The 24,877-nt window shown below is 40.0% G+C and overlaps 4 protein-coding genes across 11 annotated transcripts in view; 1 reads left to right on the top strand and 3 right to left on the bottom strand.

The window, feature by feature from the left end:
• LOC308630186 (uncharacterized protein) overlaps positions 1-24,877 on the top strand; it is a 282,945-nt gene that overhangs the window by 140,054 nt on the left and 118,014 nt on the right. The gene's annotated exons all lie outside the window — the stretch shown is intronic.
• Positions 1-24,877, bottom strand: part of RIPK2 (receptor interacting serine/threonine kinase 2) — a 278,912-nt gene that overhangs the window by 169,693 nt on the left and 84,342 nt on the right. The gene's annotated exons all lie outside the window — the stretch shown is intronic.
• Positions 1-24,877, bottom strand: part of LOC308630190 (uncharacterized protein) — an 85,210-nt gene that overhangs the window by 9,588 nt on the left and 50,745 nt on the right. The gene's annotated exons all lie outside the window — the stretch shown is intronic.
• On the bottom strand, positions 188-24,877 carry LOC308630189 (centrosomal protein of 78 kDa-like). The gene is made up of 7 exons (XM_081258659.1): positions 24,796-24,877; positions 20,814-21,313; positions 16,196-16,299; positions 14,047-14,221; positions 10,595-10,658; positions 379-519; positions 188-347 (listed from the first exon to the last, which is right to left on the bottom strand). Exons 2-7 carry the CDS (start codon positions 20,950-20,952, stop codon positions 272-274), a joined length of 699 nt encoding a protein of 232 aa, XP_081114785.1. The 5' UTR covers positions 20,953-21,313; positions 24,796-24,877; the 3' UTR covers positions 188-271.

The following is a 24,877-nucleotide window of genomic DNA, read 5'->3' as shown; positions in this document are numbered from 1 at the left end:
TCCATTCTGCATTAAACTATTTCCCATGCCTAAAATGTCTTTTTTCCCATTTGTACATATCCGAATTCCTACTTCTGTGCTGTAGGGCTTCGCTCAACTACACCTGCCTTTGATGAAACTTTTCTCACATGAGCAATTGGTGATAATTTTAGTCTCCTCAAGACTCCCACGGGGTTACCTCTGTTGTGACACTTGAGAAACAACTTGAAACTCCCAATTACTTTTTGTTTTTCTTCCTTAGAGGGCTCATTAGGCAGAAGCCATGTGTGAGTTATCTTTTTTCCTCTGTAGAAAGCATCAGAGACCGCCCACATAACAGAAGTTCCAAAAGAAAGAACTCCGAATGACTGAAAAAGACAGGGAATGCAAACACGTTACCTGTTGCTTTTTGCACGCTCTGCAGTATGCCACGGCCGGAAACCAGACACACCAGGTGGTAGAGGTTCAGGACCATAACATTCTTTACCAGCAGAGTGTTTCCTTCCATTACTTACAGGTTGCTTTGCGGCCAAGCCCATGCTTGACAAAGCATGAAAAGAAGGAATCAAGATGCACCAAAGTCTACAGAGCAACTGTCACACGTGTACACGTTGAAAGGAATCAAACAGGCACCTGACAATGATGCCAAGCCCATTAAAAAGAGGATCGTTTTGTACAAAGGTTTTACATAAGCCAGCATTTTTAAAAAATATAAGTTCTCTACAGTAACAAGTTATTTTAACTAAAAAAAAAGTATTAAGATGTGCAGAAATGCAAAAATAAATTTAAATAAAATCCCAAAGTATGATACATTTTACGTATCATGCAGAAACACTCAAGTTTACTGAATCTTAGAACACCTTTGGCATTTATGAATCTCAAGAACACAGAAACACAGATACACCCATGACTTCTGCCAAACAGAATCTTCAGAAGTAGACCAAAATTTAAATTTAAGATGAATTCTTCTATGTAAAAACAATACAAGTTATAAGGCTGCAAGTTGCTGGGGGTAGGTGAGTCAATGTTACCCTCCTATAACCTGTCAACCTTCACTGCTCCTTTGATTTCATATAGAAAATACACAAAAAAACAAATGAAACCCACTGGATGAAAGAGTGAAATGTGGAGACTTAGCCTATATTTCAGTAGTAAAGAGGCAAGTATCTTTATATGAAACATTTGGTTGCAAAAACTAGACCTATGTGTTAATATTTTACTTAGAACAAGCCATATATTAAAATTCACATTTAAATATTTAATTTGAATTTACTGAAAACAAACATCATAGGTTAAAATGGTTATATTTATCCTTCAAAGCTACTATATTTTATGGTATTTTATTTATTTATTTTAATAGATCTTGATTGGAGTATAATTGCTTCACAATTCTGTGTTAGTTTCTGTTACACAACAAAGCAAATCAGCCATATACATACACATGTCCCCATATCCCCTCCCTCTTGAGGCTCCCTCCCACCCTCCCTATCCCACCCCTCTAGGTCATAGCAAAGCACCGAGCTGATCTCCTTGTGCTATGCTGCTGCTTTCTACTATATTTTAGCAGCATTAGGATGCAGGGTAAAATGGAGTGTATGTGGTAATATAGGACAAATATTTCATAGAGTGTAGCTTATTGATAATCACCACACGATCCTGTGTGATTTACAGGCCTCTTAAAACTATATAGGAGCTCAGTTCATTTTGTGCTATTTTATTGTGTTTTTTAACTTAATTGCCGTCAAAAAAATGTTTGTATGCATGTGGTTTGTATGTGTATACCCTTCCTTTACTTTCATACAGAAACTAATGCAAATACATTTGTATTAAAAAATTTTTTAATTACACTTTTCTTGTTAGGAGATAAAAAAAATTTCTAATAAAATTTCCCATCTTTTTTTATGCATACATAATTACAATATAAATGTGACACAATTCACACCATTATTTCACCCCTATACTCACCTGGATCTAGGTATATACCCAGATACTGATTTGGCTTACCTCTATGTCTCCAAATAACTGAGGCAAATACAAAAAAAAAAAGCCCAAGAAATAAAATTACTCTTAAAATAGCTCAGTGAGCTTGTATACTTCAGTTACATTTCCACTTTGTTTAAACATGCTAAATAAAAAAAAAAGTTTAACTGTTTTCTTCTCATTCCATGATGCCCTATTATATACCACGAGGTACTAATTTTACAGAATTCCTAATATGTTTTACATATACATGTTTTATTTATATATGTATATATATTTCCATTTCTAATATCATAGCAAAAGTCAACTTAGCTATCTTAAGAATGCTTTACATATGATATAAATTTTTAATAATAATATCAAATTAGTGTGATATCACAAATCTTAACTTCTTAGTATGTACTATTTGATTATTAAAATATCACTCTCTTGAAATAACAATTAGCAGATAATCATAAGCTTTTTTTTGACTTCATAAACACTCTTAACTTATTTAATACACTATTGTCATAAACAGCCTTAACTTATTTAAATAATACACTATTGTCCAAGCAAGTTGATTAATAGAGAATCAAAAACATACATATTGGGGCTTTCCCTGGTAGCGCAGTGGTTGAGAATCTGCCTGCCAATGCAGGGGACACAGGTTCGAGTCCTGGTCTGGGAAGGTCCCACATGCCACAGGGCAACTGGGCCTGTGAGCCACAGCTACTGAGCCTGCGCATCTGGAGCCTGTGCTCCGCAATAAGAGAGGCCATGACAGTGAGAGGCCCGTGCACCACGATGAAGAGTGGCCCCTGCTCGCCGCAACTAGAGAAAGCCCTCGCACAGAAATGAAGACCCAACACAGCCAAAAATAAATTAAATAAATAAATTTATTTTAAAAAAATACATCTGTAAGTAGAAAAAAAAGCTGTATTTATAAAGATGTTTACAATAATTTTAGGTTATTTCCAATTTTTCACCGATTTAAAAAATTGACCAACTCAATGAAACCTTGTGAATACAATGTTAGAAAGTATAACTATGAATCACAGAATTTAAATTTAGTATGAAAAGATAAGAATGGCAAATTATATTGAAGCTATGTGGAATTATGTTTATAGACAGCAGGAAGAGAAAATAAAAATGTAAATATTGCTTGATAGGATAATGGGATTAGAGGTGGTCTTTTAAATTTTTCATTTTTATGCTCATACAATACCTTTATAAAACCCAAAAATGGGGGTTCCCTGGTGGCGCAGTGGTTGAGAGTCCGCCTGCCGATGCAGGGGACACGGGTTCGTGCCCCAGTCTGGGAAGATCCCACATGCCGCGGAGCGGCTAGGCCCGTGAGCCATGGCCGCTGGGCCTGCCCATCCAGAGCCTGTGCTCCCGAGGCCACAGCAGTGAGAAGCCTACGTAATGCAAAAAAAAAAAAAAAAAAAAAAAAAAACCAAAAATGTCCAAACACATTTTAAAAAAATTGTGGTAAACTACACAAAACAGAAAATTTATCATTTTAAACATTTTAAAGTGGACCGTTTAGTGATATGAAGTCAACAAATTCTTAAAACTTTCAGAGGGCACCTGAATAAAAGATGTGTTGTCCATTGGTGATTTTAATGTATCTGGTATATAACTAAAGTCACCACAAAACTCTTTCTGGGAAATTGGCAGATCATAAACATAAAAAATTTATTTTGCTTTATATTAAACCTTATTGTTTTGCTGTTTCAAAATTCAAATTTACTCACAAGAAAGAGTCAGTTTCATATTAGATTTGGTTTCACAAATGCTGCTCCTGCTATTCATTCTTATCACCAAAAAAAAAAAAAAAGACTATTTGTGACAAATGATAATATGTTCCAGAAAATAAAAAGTTAAAAGGTTTTCAGATACACCGGAAGTGCAGCTACACGTGGAACGGCTCCTGCGGAACACCTGCTGAGTGCTGGCAGAAGACCCCAGACCTCCCAAAGGGCAGGAGGCCCCCCACATGCCTGGGTAGGGCGGGGCGGAGAGGTCCCCGCGCGGAGGATCGGTGCCGGGCGGCGCTCGCCGGCCCCGAGAGGCTTGTCTGCCCGCCCGCCGGGGCGCGCAGCGCTGGAAGCTGAGGCTCGGGCTTCGGTCGGAGCGCGGGGAGAGGACTGGGGCTGGCGGCGAGAACTCAGCCTGAAGGGGGCTAATGTGCCACAGCTAGCCGGGAGGGAGTCCGGGAAAACTCTGGAGCTGCCGAAGAGGCAAGAGACTTTTTCTTCCCTCTTGGTTTCCTGGTGCGCGAGGAGAGGGGATTAAGAGCGCTGCTTGGGGGGGCTCCACAGGCGGGCGCGAGTCGCGGCTGAGGGCGCGGAGCCCAGTGGCGGGCGTGGGACGCTGGGGCTGCTGCTGCCGCCGCCGGGGGGCCTGTGTGCGAGCGCGGGTCGCTGCCCACGCCGCCCTTCCGGGAGCCTGTGCAGCCCGCCACTGCCGGGGTCCCGGGAGCCAGGGGCGGCTTCCCTGGGAGAACGCACGGCGCGCCTCGGGCTGGTGCAACGTCACGCCGACCTCTGCCGCTGCAGGCTCGCCCCGCACTCCGTGCCCCTCCCTCCCGCCCGGCCTGAGTGAGCCAGAGTCCCCGAAGAGGCTGCTCCTTTAACCCTGTCCTGTCTGAGCGAAGAACAGACGCCCTCCGGTGACCTACACGCAGAGGCGGGGCCAAATCCAAAGCTGAGACCCAGGAGCTGTGAGAACAAAGAGGAGAAAGGGAAACCTCTCCCAGCAGCCTCAGAAGCAGCGGATTAAAGCTCCACAATCAACTTGATGTACCCTGCATCCGTGGAATACATGAATAGACAACACATCATCCCAAATTGAGGAGCCAGGAGTCAGTGCTGTGCCTCTGAGGTGGGAGAGCCAACTTCAGGACACTGGTCCACAAGAGACCTCCCAGCTCCACATAATATCAAACGGCAAAAATCTTCCAGAGATCTCCATCTCAACACCAGCACCCAGCTTCACTCAACGACCAGCAAGCTACAGTGCTGGACACCCTAAGCCAAACAACTAGCAAGACAGGAACACAACACCACCCATTAGCAGAGAGGTGGCCTAAAATCATAAAAAGTCTGCAGACACCCCAAAACACACCACCAGACGTGGACCTGCCCACCAGAAAGACAAGATCCAGCCTCATCCACCAGAACACAGGCACTAGTCCCCTCCACCAGGAAGCTTACACAACCCACTAAACCAACCTTAGCCACTGGGGACAGACACCAAAAACAACGGGAACTACGAACCTGCAGCCTGCAAAAAGGAGACCCCAAACACAGTAACATAAGCAAAATGAGAAGACAGAAAAACACACAGCAGGAGAAGGAGCAAGATAAAAATCCACCAGATCTAACAAATGAAGAGGTAATAGGCAGTCTACCTGAAAAAGAATTCAGAATAATGATGGTAAAGATGCTCCAAGATTCTATTTCCCAGATCCAAAATCTTGGAAATAGAATAGACAAAATGCAAGAAACAGTTAACAAGGACCTAGAAGAACTAAAGATGAATCAAGCATCGATTAAACACACAATACATGAAATAAAAAATACTCTAGATGGGATCAATAGCAGAGTAACTGAGGCAGAAGAACGGATAAGTGAGGTGGAAGATAAAATAGTGGAAATAACTGCTGCAGAGCAAAATAAAGAAAAAAGAATGAAAAGAACAGAGGACAGTCTCAGAGACCTCTGGGACAACATTAAACACACCAACATTCGAATTATAGGGGTTCCAGAAGAAGAAGAGAAAAAGAAAGGGACTGAGAAAATATTTGAAGAGATTATAGTGGAAAACTTCCCTAATATGGGAAAGGAAAGTTAATCAAGTCCAAGAGGCACAGAGAGTCCCATACAGAATAAATCCAAGGAGAAATACGCCAAGACACATATTAATCAAACTGTCAAAAATTAAACACAAAGAAATCATATGAAAAGCAGCAAGGCAAAAACAACAAATAACACACAAGGGAATCCCCATCAGGATAACAGCTGATCTCTCAGCAGAAACTCTACAAGCCAGAAGGGAGTGGCAGGACATAATTAAAGTGATGAAGGAGAAAAACCTGCAACCAAGATTACTCTACCCAGCAAGGATCTCATTCAGATTTGATGGAGAAATTAAAACGTTTACAGACAAGCAAAAGCTGAGAGAGTTCAGCACCACCAAACCAGCTTTACAACAAATGCTAAAGGAACTTCTCTAGGCAAGAAACACAACAGAAGTAAAAGACCTACAATAACGAACCCAAAACAATTAAGAAAATGGGAACAGGAACATACATATCGATAATTACCTTAAATGTAAATGGACTAAATGCTCCCACCAAAAGATACAGATTGGCTGAATGGATACAAAAACAAGACCCATATATATGCTGTCTACAAGAGACCCACTTCAGACCTAGAGACACATACAGACTGAAAGTAAGGGGATGGAAAAAGATATTCCATGCAAATGGAAACCAAAAGAAAGCTGGAGTAGCAATTCTCATATCAGACAAAATAGACTTTAAAATAAAGACTACTAGAAGAGACAAAGAAGGACCCTACATAATGATCAAGGGATTGATCCAAGAAGAAGATATAACACTTGTAAATATTTATGCACCCAACATAGGAGCACCTCAATACATAAGGCAAATACTAACAGCCATAAAAGGGGAAATCGACAGTAACACACTCATAGTAGGGGACTTTAACACCCCACTTTCACCAATGGACAGATCATCCAAAATGAAAATAAATAAGGAAACACAAGCTTTAAATGATACATTAAACAAGATGGACTTAATTGATATTTATAGGACATTCCATCCAAAAACAACAGAATACACATTTTTCTCAAGTGCTCATGGAACATTCTCCAGGATAGATCATATCTTGGGTCACAAATCAAGCCTTGGTAAATTTAAGAAAATTGAAATTGTATCAAGTATCTTTTCCGACCACAATGCTATGAGACTAGATATCAATTACAGGAAAAGATCTGTAAAAAATACAAACACATGGAGGCTAAACAATACACTACTTAATAACGAAGTGATCACTGAAGAAATCAAAGAGGAAATTAAAAAATACCTAGAAACAAATGACAATGGAGACACAACGACCCAAAACCTATGGGATGTAGCAAAAGCAGTTCTAAGAGGGAAGTTTATAGCAATACAATCCCACCTTAAGAAACAGGAAACATCTCGAATAAACAACCTAACCTTGCACCTAAAGCAATTAGAGAAAGAAGAACAAAAACATCCCAAAGTTAGCAGAAGGAAAGAAATCATAAAAATCAGATCAGAAATAAATGAAAAAGAAATGAAGGAAACGATAGCAAAGATCAATAAAACTAAAAGCTGGTTCTTTGAGAAGATAAACAAAATTGATAAACCATTAGCCAGACTCATCAAGAAAAAAAGGGAGAAGACTCAAGTCAATAGAATTAGAAATGAAAAAGGAGAAGTAACAACTGACACTGCAGAAATACAAAAGATTATGAGAGATTACTATAAGCAACTCTATGCCAATAAAATGGACAACCTGGAAGAAATGGACAAATTCTTAGAAATGCACAACCTGCCAAGACTGAATCAGGAAGAAATAGAAAATATGAACAGACCAATCATAAGCACTGAAATTGAAACTGTGATAAAAAATCTTCCAACAAACAAAAGCCCAGGACCAGATGGCTTCACAGGCGAATTCTATCAAGCATTTAGAGAAGAGCTAACACCTATCCTTCTCAAACTTTTCCAAAATATAGCAGAGGGAGGAACACTCCCAAACTCATTCTACGAGGCCACCATCACCTTGATACCAAAACCAGACAAGGATGTCACAAAGAAAGAAAACTACAGGCCAATATCACTGATGAACATAGATGCAAAAATCCTCAACAAAATACTAGCCAACAGAATCCAACAGCACATTAAAAGGATCATACACCATGATCAAGTGGGGTTTATTCCAGGAATGCAAGGATTCTTCAATATACGCAAATCAATCAACGTGATACACCATATTAACAAATTGAAGGAGAAAAACCATATGATCATCTCAATAGATGCAGAGAAAGCTTTCGACAAAATTCAACACCCATTTATGATAAAAACCCTGCAGAAAGTAGGCATAGAGGGAACTTTCCTCAACATAATAAAGGCCATATATGACAAACCCACAGCCAGCATCGTCCTCAATGGTGAAAAACTGAAACCATTTCCACTAAGATCAGGAACAAGACAAGGTTGCCCACTCTCACCACTCTTATTCAACCTAGTTTTGGAAGTTTTAGCCACAGCAATCAGAGAAGAAAAGGAAATAAAAGGAATCCAAATTGGAAAAGAAGAAGTAAAGCTGTCACTGTTTGCAGATGACATGATACTACACATAGAGAATCCTAAAGATGCTACCAGAAAACTACTAGAGTTAATCAATGAATTTGGTAAAGTTGCAGGATACAAAATTAATGCACAGAAATCTCTGGCATTCCTATATACTAATGATGAAAAATCTGAAAGTGAAATCAAGGGAACACTCCCATTTACCATTGCAACAAAAAGAATAAAATATCTAGGAATAAACCTACCTAAGGAGACAAAAGACCTGTATGCAGAAAATTATAAGACACTGATGAAAGAAATTAAAGATGATACAAATAGATGGAGAGATGTACCATGTTCTTGGATTGGAAGAATCAACATTGTGAAAATGACTCTACTACCCAAAGCAATCTACAGATTCAATGCAATCCCTATCAAACTACCACTGGCATTTTTCACAGAACTAGAACAAAAAATTTCACAATTTGTATGGAAACACAAAAGACCCCGAATAGCCAAAGCAATCTTGAGAACGAAAAATGGAGCTGGAGGAATCAGGTTCCCTGACTTCAGACTATACTACAAAGCTACAGTAATCAAGACAGTATGGTACTGGCACAAAAACAGAAAGATAGATCAATGGAACAGGATAGAAAGCCCAGAGTTAAACCCACGGACATATGGTCACCTTATCTTTGATAAAGGAGGCAGGAATGTACAGTGGAGAAAGGACAGTCTCTTCAATAAGTGGTGCTGGGAAATCTGGATAGGGACATGTAAAAGTATGAGATTAGATCACTCCCTAACACCATACACAAAAATAAGCTCAAAATGGATTAAAGACCTAAATGTAAGGCCAGAAACTATAAAACTCTTAGAGGAAAACATAGGCAGAACACTCTATGACATAAATCACAGCAAGATCCTTTTGGACCCACCTCCTAGAGAAATGGAAATAAAGACAAAAATAAACACATGGGACCTAATGAAACTTCAAAGCTTTTGCACAGCAAAGGAAACCATAAACAAGACCAAAAGACAACCCTCAGAATGGGAGAAAATATTTGCAAATGAAGCAACTGACAAAGGATTAATCTCCAAAATTTATAAGCAGCTCATGCAGCTCAATAACAAAAAAACAAACAACCCAATCCAAAAATGGGCAGAAGACCTAAATAGACATTTCTTCACAGAAGATATACAGACTGCCAACAAACACATGAAAGGATGCTCAACATCTTTACTCATTAGAGAAATGCAAATCAAAACTACAATGAGATATCATCTCACACCCGTCAGAATGGCCATCATCAAAAAATCTAGAAACAATAAATGCTGGAGAGGGTGTGGAAAAAGGGAACACTCTTGCACTGCTGGTGGGAATGTGAATTGGTACAGCCGCTATGGAGAACGGTATGGAGGTTCCTTAAAAAACTACAAATAGAACTAGCATATGACCCATCAATCCCACTACTGGGCATATACCCTGAGAAAACCATAATTCAAAAAGAGACATGTACCAAAATGTTCATAGCAGCCCTATTTACAATAGCCCGGAGATGGAAACAACCTAAGTGTCCATCATCGGATGAATGGATAAAGAAGATGTGGCACATATATACAATGGAATATTACTCAGCCATAAAAAGAAATGAAATTGAGCTATTTGTAATGAGGTGGATAGACCTAGAGTCTGTCATACAGAGTGAAGTAAGTCAGAAAGAGAAAGACAAATACTGTATGCTAACACATATATATGGAATTTAAGAAAAAAAATGTCATGAAGAACATAGGGGTAAGACAGGAATAAAGACACAGACCTACTAGAGAATGGACTTGAGGATATGGGGAGGGGGAAGGGTAAGCTGTGACAAAGTGAAAGAGCGGCATGGACATATATACACTACCAAACGTAAGGTAGATAGCTAGTGGGAAGCAGCCGCATAGCACAGGGAGATCAGCTCGGTGCTTTGTGACCGCCTGGAGGGGTGGGATAGGGAGGGTGGGAGGGAGATGCAAAAGGGAGGGGATATGGAAACATATGTATATGTATAACTGATTAAATTTGTTATAAAGCAAAAAATTAAAAAAAATAATAATAAAAAAAAAAAGGTTTTCAATCTGCATTTCTGGAAACCTAAATTAAAGCATCACACAACATTTTCAAAAACAGAAAAGCCATTTGATTTGACTAAAAACTTAGTTTTAAGATGGCCGAAAGTACCTTGATAATTTTCTTTTAAGAAAGAAAGAAAAACAAGGCATTAAAGAGAAATTCTTCCGAGAGAACTGAAACATGTTATATACCTCTGACTTGGCACTCCTTCCATCTGGAGAACTTTTTTAATAACTGCTTTCATCACACAATGATCTAAAATAAAATGAATTTAAATTAGAGTAATTATTTCCCAATGAGTGGCTATTTCCATTTAAAACCAAAAGCCAACTAATTATTGCTTTTCCCATAAATTTAAGTATGAAATCCACATTATGTAATTATACACTTATTTCCCCCTTTGTGTATTCTAATTTCTTCCTCAGAAACCTAAGATGCCATCTTGCAGACTGCCTCCAGTGGATATTATTTTGGCAGCAGCAAAGGTCAACTTTAAACATTTTGCATCTAAAGTGGCTTTGGATACCTTTGGATAGAAAGTACAGTCTGAGCACTGTCCAGACACTTAGATACCTAAAGGGCATCTAAGATAACAAACCAAAGTCCTGATATTCCCTCAAAAGCTGCTCCTCCCATCAGCTCCCTTTTTCTAAGTGATACCACCCAGTTGCACACATAATCATCAACGACTTGTCTCCTTGTTACTATTCCCTTCATACCCCACATCTAATCTATCAGCAAGCCTTGTTAGCTACACCCTCAAAACACAACCTGAATTCAGCCACTTTTCGCTTGCTCCAAACTTCCAGCCTAAGCTAAGCCATAAACATCTCTTATTTGGACCACTGTGATAGTCTCCTAACTGGTCTCCCTGTTCCTCTTCTTTATCCTCCCAAGTCCATTCTCTATACCAGGTCACCTTATTCAGATACTATTTAGATCATGACTTTTTCCAGTTCAAAACCCGCTACTCATTTAGAATAATCCAAATCTTTACTCTGGCTTTCAAGACTTTATAAGATCAGACCGCTGGCTAGCTCCTTGACCTCATGTCATACCACATATTCTTCACTCAGTACTCTGGCCATGTTGGCCTCCTTGCTTTTCCTTAAATACTCCACCCACCTACATGCCTGCATACTCATGGCCTCCTTGTCCTGGAATGTGCTTACCCCAGATCTTCCATGGCTTGCTCCTCTCTTCATTCAGGTCTTCATTCAAATGACACTTCTCCAGTGAAGCTGTCCCCTAACAAACCTGTCCAATGGAGTCCTACCTGCCCCCCGCTCACTCTCTTTACATTAAGATATTTTTGCACTTCCTACTCTCTAAAATTGTATTACTTATCTGTTTACTCATTTCTATCTGAACTCCTTCACTAGAATGTAAGCTCCATGAGGGCAAGACTTTTGTGTGTCTGCTTCACTGCTTTATCCCTAGTGCCTAAACCCGTATCTGGCACACAATAGGTATTTAAAAAATTACTTGTGAAACTGACAAATGAATAAAGTACTCCTTGCAAGAATTCAGAGGCTGCACAAGAAGGAAACAATGCTCTTGGTGGAAGAAGGCTTAGTATCTAGGTTCACCTCTATTTTGAATAGAGATAAGAACAATTTACAAGTATAACTCACTTTAATTAGTAAATTATCTGCTAAAAACATAAGGGATGAACAACATTAGAAAAGTACCGTTTTTTTTTGTTTTTGTTTTTTGCAGTACGCGGGCCTCTCACTGTTGTGGCCTCTCCCGTTGCGGAGCACAGGCTCTGGACGTGTAGGCTCAGTGGCCATGGCTCTAGGGCCCAGCCACTCCGGGACATGTCAGATCTTCCCAGACCGGGGCATGAACCCATGTCCCCTGCATCGGCAGGCGGACTCTCAACCACTGCGCCACCAGGGAAGCCCAAAAGTACTGTTTTCCAGGATACAAATAATAACAAATTCAAACAATGTGTGAATAGAGAATACATACTAAAAACCTATCATGAAAGTATGATGGTCAAGAACTCTCGCAGTAAAAAGTCAGACAAAAACCAGAACAAATGATCATGAATTCTAGTAGTTCTGGGGCTGAACAACCTACTCATTTAAACAAAAGGGATCATCCCAAAAGCACAGGTATTAAAAAACATTACATGAAAGGAAACTATCATGAGTCATTTGTTTAAGTGTTGAGTGGACCATCACATTAAAATAACTGGAGTCTTTCAACACCCCATGACATACATAAATAGCAAGTCAGACGTATGGATCTGACAGGATATGATACAACCCTGACAAGCTCTCACTACAGAAGAATGGACACATGGTGTAATTAACCAACTAGCCAAATTAATACAAACAGCCAGTAAACCTCACCAGTAAATCAAATGAATACAAAATAAAACAAAATGTGGTTATTCTCCTATCAGATTAAGCCAAGATTCTGTAAGAAAAGTCTTTAAACTGTCTATACCCTTTTGTTCCAACAACTCTCTTTCTAAGAATCTAACCAAAAGAAATAGTCAGAGATATAGGTAAGGATATATATCAGAGTACTATTTGTAACTGAAAAACTGGACGTACCTTTTATAGAAGATTGGGTAAGCTATGTGTACTGTGGCATATTCATATAATGGAACACTGAAGGGTCACAAATAAAATGAGGCAGTAAGGCTTCCCTGGTGGCGCAGTGGTTGAGAGACCGCCTGCCGATGCAGGGGATACGGGTTTGTGCCCCAGTCTGGGAAGATCTCACGTGCCGCGGAGTGGCTGGGCCCGTGAGCCATGGCCGCTGAGCCTGTGCTCCGCAACGGGAGAGGCTACAACAGTGAGAGGCCTGCGTACCGCAAAAAAAAAAGAAAAAAAAAATGATGCAGTAGATGCAAATTTACTGACTTGCTAAGATGGTCATGCTGAATTAACTGAAAAAAGTTATAAAATTTGGAGTAATCCCACTTGCATAAAAAAGGGAGAGGTACAGGTACTCATTTTTGTAGTCTTACAGTTTTTTAAAAGTGCTACCAGCCAGTGTTTGTGAGAGGCAGGCTTCACATCCACTCTTGGGGTGGACTATAAATTGGCACAGCCTTTCTGGGTGGTAATTTGGCAATGTGTATCAAAGTTCTTAAAAATATGTCACACTTAGTCATTCCACTTATAGTACCTTATTCTAGAGAAGTAATCCCGATGGACACAGAGATGTATATACAACGTATTCACATTGTTTGTGACAGGGAAAAGCAAACTGTCTAAATCTAATTGCAAGGAATTGATTAACCTGTGGGACATCAATATGGTGGAATACTACATGATACCTCATAAGTGAAAAAAGCAGGAATATGAAATAGCAAGTATACTACAATTCTATTTTGGTAATCCCTAAGTGTGCAAATATATTTATAGAAAACAAGAAAAAGACTGAGAATATATACACCAAAATGAACAGTGATTATGTCTGGGTATTAAATGTATAGGTAATTGTTCTCTTGTTACTCTGTATTTTCTGTAAAGAATATATGTAACTCTTAGAGAAAGTTTAAAAGCAACATAAAAGCTATCAGAAAAATGAGGCCTTAAAAAAATCCTATCACAACAGTACCATGCCAAAAGCTAAGCATATATTATATTAAAAATTCAATATTTTCAATTTTAGAATTTACCTCCAAGCCATAAATCCTCACTAAGAGATTCTGCAAAAGCACGAGCACCCAGGTCACCAATGAGCTTGTTGCAGTTCAGAGTGATGCGCCTCAAACCAGCCATGCAGTCAAGATCAGGTCTCCTGGAACGAAGACTCTCAGCCCAGGTTGCTTCATGCCTTCTGATAGTCTGATACTTCAAAGATTTAATGGGACGAAATTAAGATGTTTCAATAAGGAAACAGGGTGTGCCTGAGTATGGCTTATTATGTCAGAGATTTACACACACACATATCAAGCATATATGCCAGGAGAGTCAAGCTGAGAAATTAAACAGTCAGTTCTGCTTTACAAGTCCAGTGACCCACATTCTATTCGGTCAGTGATTAGATTCCAGCCACTGGATGACCTGTTTTTGAACAGTTATGTAAAGTTGGACAACTCAATTACAGTCTAAGAATTATTTTCCTTAGCTTCTAAGTCAGGGAATTGGTTCTAAATTCTATCATTGCTGAGGCTCTAAATTTCATAATTCTGTCCTCCAGTGGTCTCCAAACACCTGACTGGGCAACCCCTAAGAAAACTTTTTAATATGCATCTTATTTTTTAACAAATTATATACACAAAGTTCTATACATATAATTTATGTACACTACACAGATATTTTTTAAATGATACAAAGCTAAATAGGTTCTAATATTTTCCTTTCCTAACTCCTAAGGCATTATTTTATTTATTTTTAAAAAATATTTATTTGTTTGTTTGTTTGGCTGTGCCGGGTCTTTAGTTGCGGCCTGCCGGATCTTTTAGTTATTGCATGTGGGACCTAGTTCCTTGAGCAGGGATCGAACCCAGGCCCCCTGCATTGGGAGCACAGAGTGTTAACTGCTGGACTACCAGGGAAGGCCCAGGCATTATTTTTAAAACTATATTTACAAAATGGATCTCACATGCTACCTAGGGTATGCACACAAACTTTAGAGGCCTGGACTATGCACAGCCAGTTTGATGTGCCTTGGGAAGATAATGGTTTGACATTTAACCACAAGTCTTGTCTTAAAGACATTCAATTCTTTATATTCATAAAATCAATTTTGGTTAACAGGGAACACTGACTTTAAATGAAAAGTCTTGTTACATTCTTGAAAACATAAAAGACTCAAAGTGCCTTTGACACTCTAAAAGGAAAATCATTAGTGTCATTTTCCTATTAACAATAGCTTATAAAAGCTCCAAGCAGAAATAACAGCAATCACTTACACAGTGCTTAGTATGTGCCAAGCACTATTTATACAAATGAGTTCAATTAAACCTCACAATGAGGCATAGACCTTAAGTGATTTGTCCATGGCCACTAGTAGCTATGAAAAGGGAGAAAGGGAATTTGAACCTAAGCCATTTGGCTTAGGCACCCAAGTTCTTGACTGTTCTCTACCCCAGGGGTCCATGGACTTGCCCTGTATAGGCTCAAAGAATTTTTCAATTTCTAAAATCTAAGTTTAAACATTTCCAGCTTTGTGGGCTATACAGTTTCTGCTGCAACTACTCAACCCCACTGGCGTAGGCTGTAAGTAGCCATAGCTACCATGTAAACAATGGGTGCCACTATGTTCCAAAAAACCTCTCTTTACAAAATCAGGCGACGGGCTGGATCTGGCCCACCAGCCATAGTGTACCTATCCCTGATCCGCACCATCAAACTATTAAAAAGGCTTCATGTCAAATTATTACATAATTTAGGCCTAAATACAGTAATTATAACCACTGTAAAGTTGTTAAGGCATTAGTTTAAAAACTGTAATTACAAGTTGCTGATGTAGTGATTTCTATTAGTTTATAAACTACAGTAGCTAATAGACACTTGATTCATTTAAATCTTGAAGACTATAATGGCATAGTTTCTTCACAGCATCACAATCAATGTTTTCAGTAAGTAAAAATACATAGAAGTATTATTATGTATTATATATTAAATCTCTTATTTCTAAAATTAAGTGGACTATCTTTACTAAATGGTAGAATCCCAAACTGAAAACTGGTCTTATTCTTTCAACAAAATGAAAGATGCACTCACAGATATCAAAAGACAAAAGATTAACTGCCATCTGTGTCAATGTATTGATGTGCTTCAATCACATATGTTTTCATGGAAGTTTAAACATCAAATCACCTTTAAGATCTTGGCCATGTAATCTGCTCCCTGCCATGTCAGATTATACCCCGTGAAATTTACTGTCTTAAGAGTGATACAGTTCTTTACACCTTGCCAAACAACTAAAAGGAAACAAAAAAACACACACACGCAGTAAGATGAAGAGCCTATACATTTGTCAATCTTGACTCATTTGCTTTTCTTGAGTCAATTGGAGGTTTACAGCCACATTCTTGAATTCATTAACTACAATCTTCCCAAACAGGTAATTGATGAATTGATGCATTCTAAAACTTGTCAGTAACAAAGTGTTATTCCAGTTTACAGCAACAGTTTAATTCTATGTAGGTACTAAAACTGAATACACTGGATACTGCAAACTTTCTTCCCAACCACTCAATAAAGTACTACATACTTTTGAGACAAAGGAAAAAAAAGAAAAACCTAAAAAGCATAAGACTCTTCCGATGTTCATTTCCAATGATACATGCCAATCTTGATGATCAATCAGCGATTTAAATGTCAACTATAAACCCAGTATTTTATTAGCTGCTATGCAGTATACTAGAGCAATAGAACAGGGAGGACCTTAAACCCTCTGTTCCCTCAAATTGAAAGGCAGGCTTCCTTACCCCTTCAGACCACTAATGGACACAGGCAACGCACACTAATGTTTCAGGACACCAATCAAGAATCACCTGCTTTGTGATTACTTCCATCAGACACCCTCACCAACACCACTGAGTTTGCTGCTCTGACGGGACGTTACATATATTTCCTATTTTAACACATACCACAGTGCATTATAATTATGACTGCAGATAGATGTTGTAACAATTTAAAGAGAATGATGACTTCTTTGCTCTTTACATCTTGCTATTTCCCTTGCCATAATATTTCTTGAAGAGAAACCATAAAAATATAAACACAAAAAACAGAAAATATACAAAACGTGTGATTTGTGGCTTAACACAAACTTAAGTAAGATTAATTCTGACAGTATCCAGCATGACAAACTTCCATGGTACAAATGAGAATGGACCGAGGTTTGAGCAGGTACAGGAGACAATCCACGCATGAACAACGCCAAGAAAAGGTAGACAGGAAAAGGTAGACAGACATGGTGTGTAGGAAATCATGAGACCAGTCTGACGGGAAGAGACTTAAACAAGACTGAAACTCACTTTCTAAACCTCCATCTCCAACTGGACAATTCGCAAGACACAGGTGCCCCAAAGTGGCCAAATATTCAATCCCTTTAACGGGGAGGAACACTTTAAAATTTTATTGGTTTAGTTTCCCTCAAAAGCAACTATCAAATGTTGGCAGGACACAATGAAGGCTTACTTTTGTTAACATAGTTAAGTCTCTCTCTCTCAGAACTAGCCCACTTAGCTCCAGGTTCCTTAGCGCACCCGACGCACTTACACAGCATTTAACAGCTTTACACAACCGCAAGGTCACATCTTTATTTCTTATCACAGGAACACGACTTCTGTAAACTTTATTTCTGTCACAACCTAAACCAAAATTATTGTAAAATGAGTGATTTAAACCATACATTTCATCATCATTAAAAAGCATCTAAATAAAAACAAAAGCATCTGCTCTGTGCTAAGGATAAGAAATGACTCCTGCCCTTAAAGCCTTCATTAAGGAGGAAGATGTATAAACTCAAAATTTCAATCACATGAGATAAATAAACATAACCTTTATGCACAGAGGTGCCTATGGAGGCAAAAAGTTATATCTAAGTGATGGCTTCATGATAACCCTGAAGTAGAATCTAGAAACATGAGGCTATGCAGGGTTGGAGTAGGAGGTGCATTAACTGCAGAAGGAACATCTGTGAAAAGACACTCAAGCCTGCCTCCTGCTGGGCACTGTAAATACTGCAGGTGGGGATGATTAAAGTCCAGGGGTCCAAGTGTGAGAAGAGACAGAACTGAAAATAGAGATGTTGGCCGAAGGAAGCCTGGGAGAGAGTATGGCTTGTATCCCACAGGTGATGAGGCCTGGGGCTACCACTGGCTGAGTAAGGGTGCCTCCGCTGACTAGAAAAAGGCGCCCCGCTGCTGAAGGACCAATTAGATAAAGGGAGTGATCACAGAAAGCTCCCCTTCCTCAGGGCCAAAGAGCCCCAGGAGGCTTGGCCGAGCACAGTTCAGATTGCATGCCTCTGGGCAGGGCACACGCTCGGCGGCTAGTATGCACTAACTCTGTGTGGGCAAGCCATTAGCAGCATTATTTTAAGCACATCTTTTTATGTTAGAAGATCCCTCAACCCGAGTAGGCAGATGAACTCAGAGGAACTGAGCCCAGGAGCCGCGAAACCACCCAGGAGTTTCTGCCATAGGCCGGGCAAAATGTAATATGGTTGAAGAAGCAAATTTAGGAGGAGGCCAAAATTTACAAGCTAGCCCCACTGGATGGAAGACATAAAGAAAGTTCACTGAAGGAACTCTGAAGAGAATGGGCTCTACAATAAACTTTTCTTACATTCAATGTAAACTATTAGGCAAAATTAAGTACCGTGCCCTTTAAGGTCCCTTCCAGCTATAATTTCTTTTGATTTCTAACTTATTACTCTGGTTAAGTAAAGTCCCTTCAGAGGTACAGAACAGTTCCTACACCTGAATGGGATGCAAAGAATAATCTGACTTCTCTTCAGCAGGGGATGAGTTGAACTGTCCTTGCAGAGGAGATAACAGATGGTGCGAGCCCCAGATCCTAGAAAAGGGCCAGGCACGTGATAAGTTTTCAGCTTTTTGAAACAAATGAACAATCATTTCCTCTCCTAGATCTTCACACCCTTCCTCTGCTGGCTACTTTCTCACAGCTTATAAACATCCTCAAATATACCCACTTAAAAAACTCTCAGATGTATGGTTCTTTGTATCTTCTTGTGAGTAACGTAAGTCTCTCCCATGCCTTCAAACACCTGTCCTCCCAAAAAGCCCAGATCTGTACCTTGGGCCCAGACCTGTCTACCAGGCCCCTCTAAAGCACTGAAGATGAAGTAAGATCCTCTCCCCACCCCCAATCCCTTCCTACTGTTTTCTGTATCTCACAAAAAGATGCAGCTGTAAACTGTCACCCACGCTTGCTGCCGTCCCTTTTCTAACTGCTCACCAGGCCCCACCCATTCTCTCTCGAATCTGCAAAATCCAGTCCAGCCTTTTATAACTTAAGTGGGACCCTTAGATTACAATTCACCCTGCATCCAATCAACTGCCTTCCACCTGGAGGTCTGAGTGAGTCTCTAAACCAGAAGTCCATCTCAGTGTTCTTTAGGGTTTCCCACAGCCTTCAGGATAAACATCTAAACTTCTGACAGGACAAACAAGGCCCCTTTCTGATGGGCCCCACTAGGTTTCCAGTATCAACTCTCATTTCTTTCCCAAACCCTGAGTTCCAGTCCTGTACCTTAGTTTTGCCATATTTTCTTGTACTTCTCCAACTTTGACACACACTGCTCCCTCCTGCCGCCCCAGGAGCTTCTACATATCCTTAGAAAGGATGGCACCTCCTCCAAGAAGCCTACCCTGAACTTTCCCTTCCAAGATTCTGTGCTCTGCAAAGGGGAAAGGTGGTGGGGAGGGATACATTAGCAGTTTGGGATTAACATAGACACAGGACTCTATATAAAATAAATAATCAACAAGGACCTACTGCATAGCACAGGGAACTCTACTCCATAGCCTGGAACAGACTGTATGGGAAAAGAACCTGAAAAAGAATGGATATATGTATAACGGAATCACTTTGCTGTATACCTGAAACTAACACAATATTGTAAATCAACTATGCTCCAATATAAAATAAAAATTAAATTTTAAAAAAAAGGTTTTGTGCTCTGTAGCACCAGAACTCACTTCTTCCAGAGCACTGACTACTGTGCTTGTGTTTACTTGCTGCCCAGCAGAAGGGGAGCTTACCTAGGGCAGAAGCATCCTCTCTAGCAGCCCTTGGTTCTGAGAACTCATTCAAGTGCCAGGATACTTTACACACATAACCTGCTTAATTAATCCTAAGAACCCACAGAAAGGGTGGTTTTTAATGTCATCTTACAATGTGGGGATTGTAGTGCAAAACAAACCTGCCCAGGCCACAGAGAGCATAAGCCCTGGAATTCAAACCCTAAGCTGTCTTCACACCGGTGCTCTTTCCACTATATGATACGACTATTTAAAGTTTTTTTTTCTTTCCAGAGCCCTGTTTTAATGAAAAGGAAATGAAGCTGGGATATATCAATTTCCTAATCACTTCGGCGTGTACCAGGCAAAGTCATTCAACAGACCAGGTAACATCTGTGGAACAATTAACGATGCTCCAAACTGTGCTTAGTGTTCTACATTGTAGAGTCTACAAGATTAACAGAGTGCGACCTTGGAACCGCCACAGAGAGTGAGTCCTGTTCAGCCCATGCTACAGATGAGAACACTGAGACCTGGAAGCCTTAAGGCACTTGGCCGGGGTCACCGAGCTGGCAGGAGTCCTAGGCCGCACGCCCCGTCTAGTGCACGCACACCCGGGCACTGGGCACCGGTTCTAGTGCCCACCCTCCACCTTGTACCATCTAAAACTCTGCTTCCCCGCGCCCACATGAGGGCCCCTGGAAGCATAAAGTACAAACCCGTCTCGCCAAGCCGTGAGCTGGAAGAAACTCTGGATACAGATTGGGGGCAGAGGCTGCTCAGGGGCTGCGCCGAGTCCATCCCGCGGAGGCGGTTGGCGTTGAAGTCCAGCAGGTCCTCTCGCAGGGAGGCGCCCATGGCGGGCAGAGGCACCAAATCCTGCAGTGCGCACAGGTCCTCACAGCGCCAGAAAAAGTCGGCTGCGCTGTCAAGGCGCAGCTTCACTCTGATTATGGGTCGAGCGCGGCCTCGGGGACGCTGGCTTCAGACACGATGCCCACACATGCCTGGAGGCCCCGGCTGGCCTCCCGGCCCCTCGGGCGGCCACCACAGTCCAGGGAGTGGTAATAAGGATCAAAGTGGTAAAGGTCCTGCATTCTTCTTCTTCTTGCATTATTTCAAAACCCGCATCGCTGGCGTCAGGCAGTCCCGTAACTGGGTCCGGCGGACCGGTAATTGGGTTCATTTGCCTCTGCGTTATCTGCCTGCCATCTGCTTCCTGAAATGCAAACAGCCACACAGGGTGATTTGCTATAAGACAGTGCAGGGAGCTTAATTAAGCACCAGTTGCAGGATGTAATTTACATTGACACCTAGGGAGTGATAGGAACAGAATGTAATTTACCTTTGTGAAACAAATCTAGTTAGACACTACAGATTAGTAACAGTTTAAATAAAACTAGGATCGGTTAACCCTTTCAGGCCAGTTTATGTGTCTTCTCTAGCCTGTTCACTGTTCCCTTTACTTTCCTTAATTTCAGGAGAGGAAAAACTTCATTTCTATTTTTGCTGCAACACTATTATGCTTAGTGAAATAAGTCAAACAGAGAAAGACAAATACGGTATGTTATCACTCGCATGTGGAATCTAAAAAATAAAGAATGTAACAGAAAGGAAATGAACGCACAGATGTAGACATCAAAGCAGTGGTTACCAGTGGGTAGAGGGAAGGGGGAGGGGCAAGATAGGGGTAGGGGAGGGGATGAAGAGGCACAAACTACTATGCATAAAATAAATAAGCTATAAGGAAAGCCAGTGTTTTATAATAACTTTACATGGAGTATAATCTATAAAAATATTGAATCACTGTGTTCTAATATATTGTTATTACAATATAATACTGTAAATCAACTATACTTCAATTTAAAAAATGATCACCACAGTATGTCTAGTTAACATCCATTACCATACATGGTAGAAATCTTTTTTTCTTGTGATGAGGACTTTTAAGATCTACTCTCTCAGCAACTTTTAAATATGCAATATGGTATTATTAACTATAGTCACATCCCCAGGACTTCTTTATAACTGGCAGTTTGTAGATATTGACCACCTTTACCCACTTCACCCACCCTCCACCCCCTGCCTCTGGTAACCACCAGTCTATGTATCTATGAGCTTTTTAAAAAATTCCATATAAAGTGAGATCATACAGGATTTTTCTTTCTCTGTCTGACATATTTTACCTAGCATAACACCCTCATGGTCCATTCATGTTGTCACAAATGTCAGGATATGCTTCTTTCTCATGGCTGAATTTTATATACATATATAAATAAATAACCTGGCATATTATGCCAAATGTCCTTTATCCATTTATCCATCGATGAACACAGGGGTTTCCAAGTGTTGGCTATTGTAAATAATGCTGCAATGAATATGGGGGTACAGATTTCATTTTGAATTAAGAGTTTCTGTTTCCTTCATACAAATACCATATGGATCATATGATAGTTCTATTTTTAATTTTTTGAGGACCTCCATACTGTTTTCCATACTGGCTGCAACAATTTACATTCCTACCAAGAGTGTCCAACGCTTCCCTTTTCTCCACACCCTTGCCAACACTTGTTCCTTTTTTTTTTTTAACATCTTTATTGGAGTATAATTGCTTTACAATGGTGTGTTAGTTTCTGCTTTATACCAAAGTGAATCAGTTATACATATACATATATTCCCATATCTCTTCCCTCTTGCAGTCTCCCTTCCTCCCACCCTCCCTATCCCACCCCTCTAGGTGGTCACAAAGCACACAGCTGATCTCCCTGTGCTATGCGGCCGCACGAATTTGCGTGTCATCCTTGCGCAGGGGCCATGCTAATCTTCTCTGTATCATTCCAATTTTAGTATATGTGCTGCCGAAGCGAGCACGTTCCTGTCTTTTTGATATGAGCCATTCCAACAGGAATGAGGTGACATCTCTTTGTGGTTTGATTTCTCTGCTGATTAGTGATTTTAGGTGCCTTTTTAACTATCTGCTGGCCATCTCTGTATCTTCTTTGTAAAAATGTCTATTCAGACCCTCTGCCCATTTTTTAGTTGGATATTTTTTCTATTTTTTTTGCATGAGTTCTTCATATAATTTGAATACTAACCCCTTATAGGATATATGATTTGTAAAAATTTTCTCCCATTCGGTAGGTTGCCTTTTCATTTTGTTGTTGGTTTCCTTTGTTGTGATTTTTAGTTGGATGTAGCCCCACTTGTCTATTTTTGCTCTTGTTGCCTTTACTTGGATCAACGTCTTTGTATAAGTTATGGAAACAACTCTTTCATAGTTTCCATGGATCCTTTTTAGGGGAGAGGGTGAGTTGAGATGAACTACTAGTGAAAGGAGGGTCAATGGGTCGAACTATAGCCTCTGTTACTGTAGGTGGCCTCAAGGCCACAACTGATAGTCATTGTCTCCCTCCTGTGCTATCCATTCTCAATTCCCCTCATCCTTGGATAATATCTCTGCTAAAATGGATGGCTTACTTGGTGGGGTGACCCTCACCTTCGTCCCTGAGTGTTCTCAGCCCTGGTCATCATTTCTTTCTCAAACCATGGCTGCTGTACTTGACCATTTACTGTGTACTTGACCATTTACTGTCAAAATTGGGAAAGGCAGTACCAAGAAATACCCCACAGACTTCTGTTTTTAATCAATCATTTTCCAATTAGAAATTTTATTTTCCCCCAGGCATTTTTATCACCCCAAAAGGAAACTCTGTACCCATTGAGAAGATAATACTTCGCTCTGTCTACCAGGCCCTGGAGACCACCAATCTGCTTTCTTTCTCTATGGATTTACTTATTCTGGATATTTCAGGTAAATGGAATCATACAATGTATGACCTTTGTGTCTGGCATCTTCAACTTAGCATGATGTTCGTGAGAGTCATCCACACTGTAATACGTATTACTATTGCATTCCTTAAAAAAATGTTTTTGGCCGTGTAACTGATATTTAATTGCTCCATTCCTTTCTATGACTGAATTACTATTCCACTGTATGTATATACCACAATTTGTTTATTCATTCATTCAATGATGGGCATTTGAGTTATTTCCATGATTTTTCTATTGTGAATAGTGCTGCTATAAACGTGTGTACATAGATTTGAGTGTTTGTTTTCAATGATTTAGGAGTGGAATTGCTGAGTCATACGGTAATTCTATGTTTATCCCAAAAAACACACCCCAAGAAACTTCCTGAAAGTCTGTCCTTGTCTCAGACACAGCTTTTCAGGAAACATGACGTCCAACAGTATGGACAGTGTCCCATGAGAGCTTATTTGTGATGCCTGGGGGTCTGGAGTTGGAAAGGGCTTCCCTTAGGAAGTGGCAGCTGAACTGAGGGCAAATTCAATGTGTTTTCCTTCCTTCCTTTCTTCCCTCCTCCTTTCCTTCAGAGGGATGACATAGATGTTTTACACAGTATATCCTTTTAAAACTTGTGCATTTGAACCCTGAACTTAGTCATAAGACAAATGAATGATTATTTTAAGCAGGGTATTAGGGCTCAAATTATTAATTTCATAGAACCATTACAGTGACAACTTGGATTGGAAACAATTTATTAGCAAAACATATGGAAGCGTTTTTTATAACAATTTTGATAAATAAAAAAGTTGACAAATCAGAGTGTATAGAGAGAATATTGGTTATTTGGGAAATTGTATCATAAAACGGATGGGCTCCACAAATTCTTCCATTTACCTGAAGAAAAGAGTGCTGAGCCAGTTTCGGCTGCTGTCACAAAGTACCATAACTGGGCTTGTAAACAACAAAAATGTATTTC

The sequence above is a fragment of the Mesoplodon bidens genome, assembly GCF_964165515.1.
Source record: "Mesoplodon bidens genome assembly, chromosome: 16".
Taxonomy (NCBI): Eukaryota; Metazoa; Chordata; class Mammalia; order Artiodactyla; family Ziphiidae; genus Mesoplodon; species Mesoplodon bidens.
The sequence above is the reverse complement of the archived record's forward strand: the minus strand, read 5'-3'. Positions and strand labels throughout refer to the sequence as shown.